This window comes from Aptenodytes forsteri, unplaced genomic scaffold, assembly GCF_000699145.1.
Source record: "Aptenodytes forsteri isolate BGI_AS27 unplaced genomic scaffold, ASM69914v1 Scaffold258, whole genome shotgun sequence".
NCBI classification, from domain to species: Eukaryota; Metazoa; Chordata; class Aves; order Sphenisciformes; family Spheniscidae; genus Aptenodytes; species Aptenodytes forsteri.
In genome coordinates, this window is record NW_008795250.1 from 1,378,932 (window position 1) to 1,381,016 (window position 2,085).

General features: G+C 60.3%; 1 protein-coding gene across 1 annotated transcript; it reads left to right on the forward strand.

Moving 5' to 3' along the window:
• Window positions 1–6: 6 nt before the first annotated feature.
• Window positions 7–2,085, forward strand: ISLR2 (immunoglobulin superfamily containing leucine rich repeat 2; the record flags this gene model as incomplete). Its single annotated transcript, XM_009278903.1, has 1 exon — window positions 7–2,085. A coding segment is annotated over one exon (2,079 nt), but the record flags the coding sequence as incomplete, so codon positions are not given.

Below are 2,085 nucleotides of genomic sequence, written 5' to 3' on the forward strand. Positions count from 1 at the left end.
TCCCTGTGGCTGGTGGGCCTGCTCGGCCCGGCCCTGTGGCTGGTGGCCCTGCTCGGCCTGGCCCGGGCGTGCCCCGAGCCCTGCGCCTGCGTGGACAAGTATGCCCACCAGTTCGCCGACTGCGCCTACAAGGATCTTCAAGTGGTGCCCACGGGGTTGCCCTCCAACGTGACCACCCTCAGCCTCTCGGCTAACAAGATCACCTCGCTGCAGCGGCGTTCCTTTGTGGAGGTGACCCAGGTCACCTCCCTCTGGTTGGCACACAACGAGATCCGCTCCATCGAGCCCGGTACCTTCGCTATCCTGGTGCAGCTGAAAAACCTCGACATCAGCCACAACCAGATCGTGGACTTCCCCTGGCAGGACCTCTACAACCTCAGCGCTCTCCAGCTGCTCAAGATGAACAATAACCACATGGCTCTGGTGCCTCAGGGGGCTTTCCACACCCTGAAGGACCTCCGGTCCCTACGCATCAACAACAACAAGTTCACCACCCTTGCAGAGGGTATCTTCGACTCGCTCAGTTCCCTCTCCCACCTGCAGATCTACAACAACCCCTTCGAGTGCTCCTGCAAGCTCCAGTGGTTGAAGAAGTGGATGGACAGCACGCTCATCTCCATCCCCGAGAAGGACTCCATCACTTGTGCCCTCCCGGAGCAGCTCCGAGGGGTGCCGGTGGGGAAGATCCCAGACGTGCAGTGCACCTCACCTACCGTGCAGCTCACCTATTACCCCAACCTGGACACCACGGAGCTCTTTGATGGCTTCACCCTCACGCTGCACTGTGCCGTGACGGGCACCCCGCCGCCCGAAGTGAGTTGGAAGATCCGCACCTCCAGCCAAACCCTGGAGCTCAATGGGAACCCGAAGGAGAGCACTGGGAAGGACCTCCCCAAACAAGACCCCGAGCGCTTCTTGGTCTTCAAGAACGGCACGTTGGTGATTCCGCACCTGAGCAAGAGGGAAGAAGGCACCTACACCTGCCTGGCCACCAATGAAATGGGGAGCAACCAGACCTCGGTCAACGTGGCTGTGGCGGGCACCCAGAAATACCCACTGCAGCCCGGGAGGGACCCGCTGGGGGGTAAAGCACAGCCAGGTGACAAGAAGCCTGGGGCCAAGGGAGCAAAGAACAGTGTACTCATGCCAGATGAGAGGAACAAACCCCTCGGTCCCACCCGGCAGAGCCAACCATCCTCAGCAGCTGGGACAGAGTCCACAGGAGATGGGCAAGTCCCTTTCCAACTTCCACCCTTTGAGAAGTGTGGCTCCACGCAAACCAGCAAGTACATTTCCAACCACGCCTTCAACCAGAGTGGTGACTTCAAGCAGCACACGTTTGACCTGGGAGTGATCGCCTTAGATGTGTCGGAGCGCGATGCCCGGGTGCAGCTCACGCCCACCTACATTCAGCCCGAGAAGGTCCACCTCAGGATGCTCTACCTGTGCCAGGAGAGCAGCCAGGGCCATGCCTTGGTCCAGTGGTCCAAGATCGAGGAAGGGGTGAACTCGTACTGGTTCCAGGGCTTGAACCCTGGCACCAACTACTCTGTGTGTCTCACCTACCTGGGGGAGGACTGCCAGGTCCAAGTGGTCTTCACCACCAAAAAAGAGATCCCCTCGCTCATCATCATCGTGGTCGTCAGCATCTTCTTGCTGGTGCTGGCCACCTTACCCCTGATGGGGGCCACGTGGTGTCACCTCCTCTCCAAGTACCAAGGGAAGACCTACAAGCTCATCATGAAGGCCCAGAACCCGGACCAGATGGAGAAGCACATGGCTGCCGACTTCGACCCCCGTGCCTCCTACCTGGAGTCCGAGAAGAACTACAATCCCAGTGAGGTGGGGGAAGCGGACGTGGAGGAAGAAGATGACGAGGAGGAGGAGGATGACGAAGGAGGCAGGCGGAGGAGGAGGAGAGAAGCCGAAGGGGCTCCGGAGCTGGAGCGAGACGAGAGCGTGGCGGCCAGCTCCATGGCGGAGTCGCAATCCAAAGCCAACGGTGAGGAGTTCGAGGTCCGCTCCGAGTACAGCGACAAGCTGCCGCTGGGCGCCGAGGCCGTCACCATCTCCCAAGAGATCAAC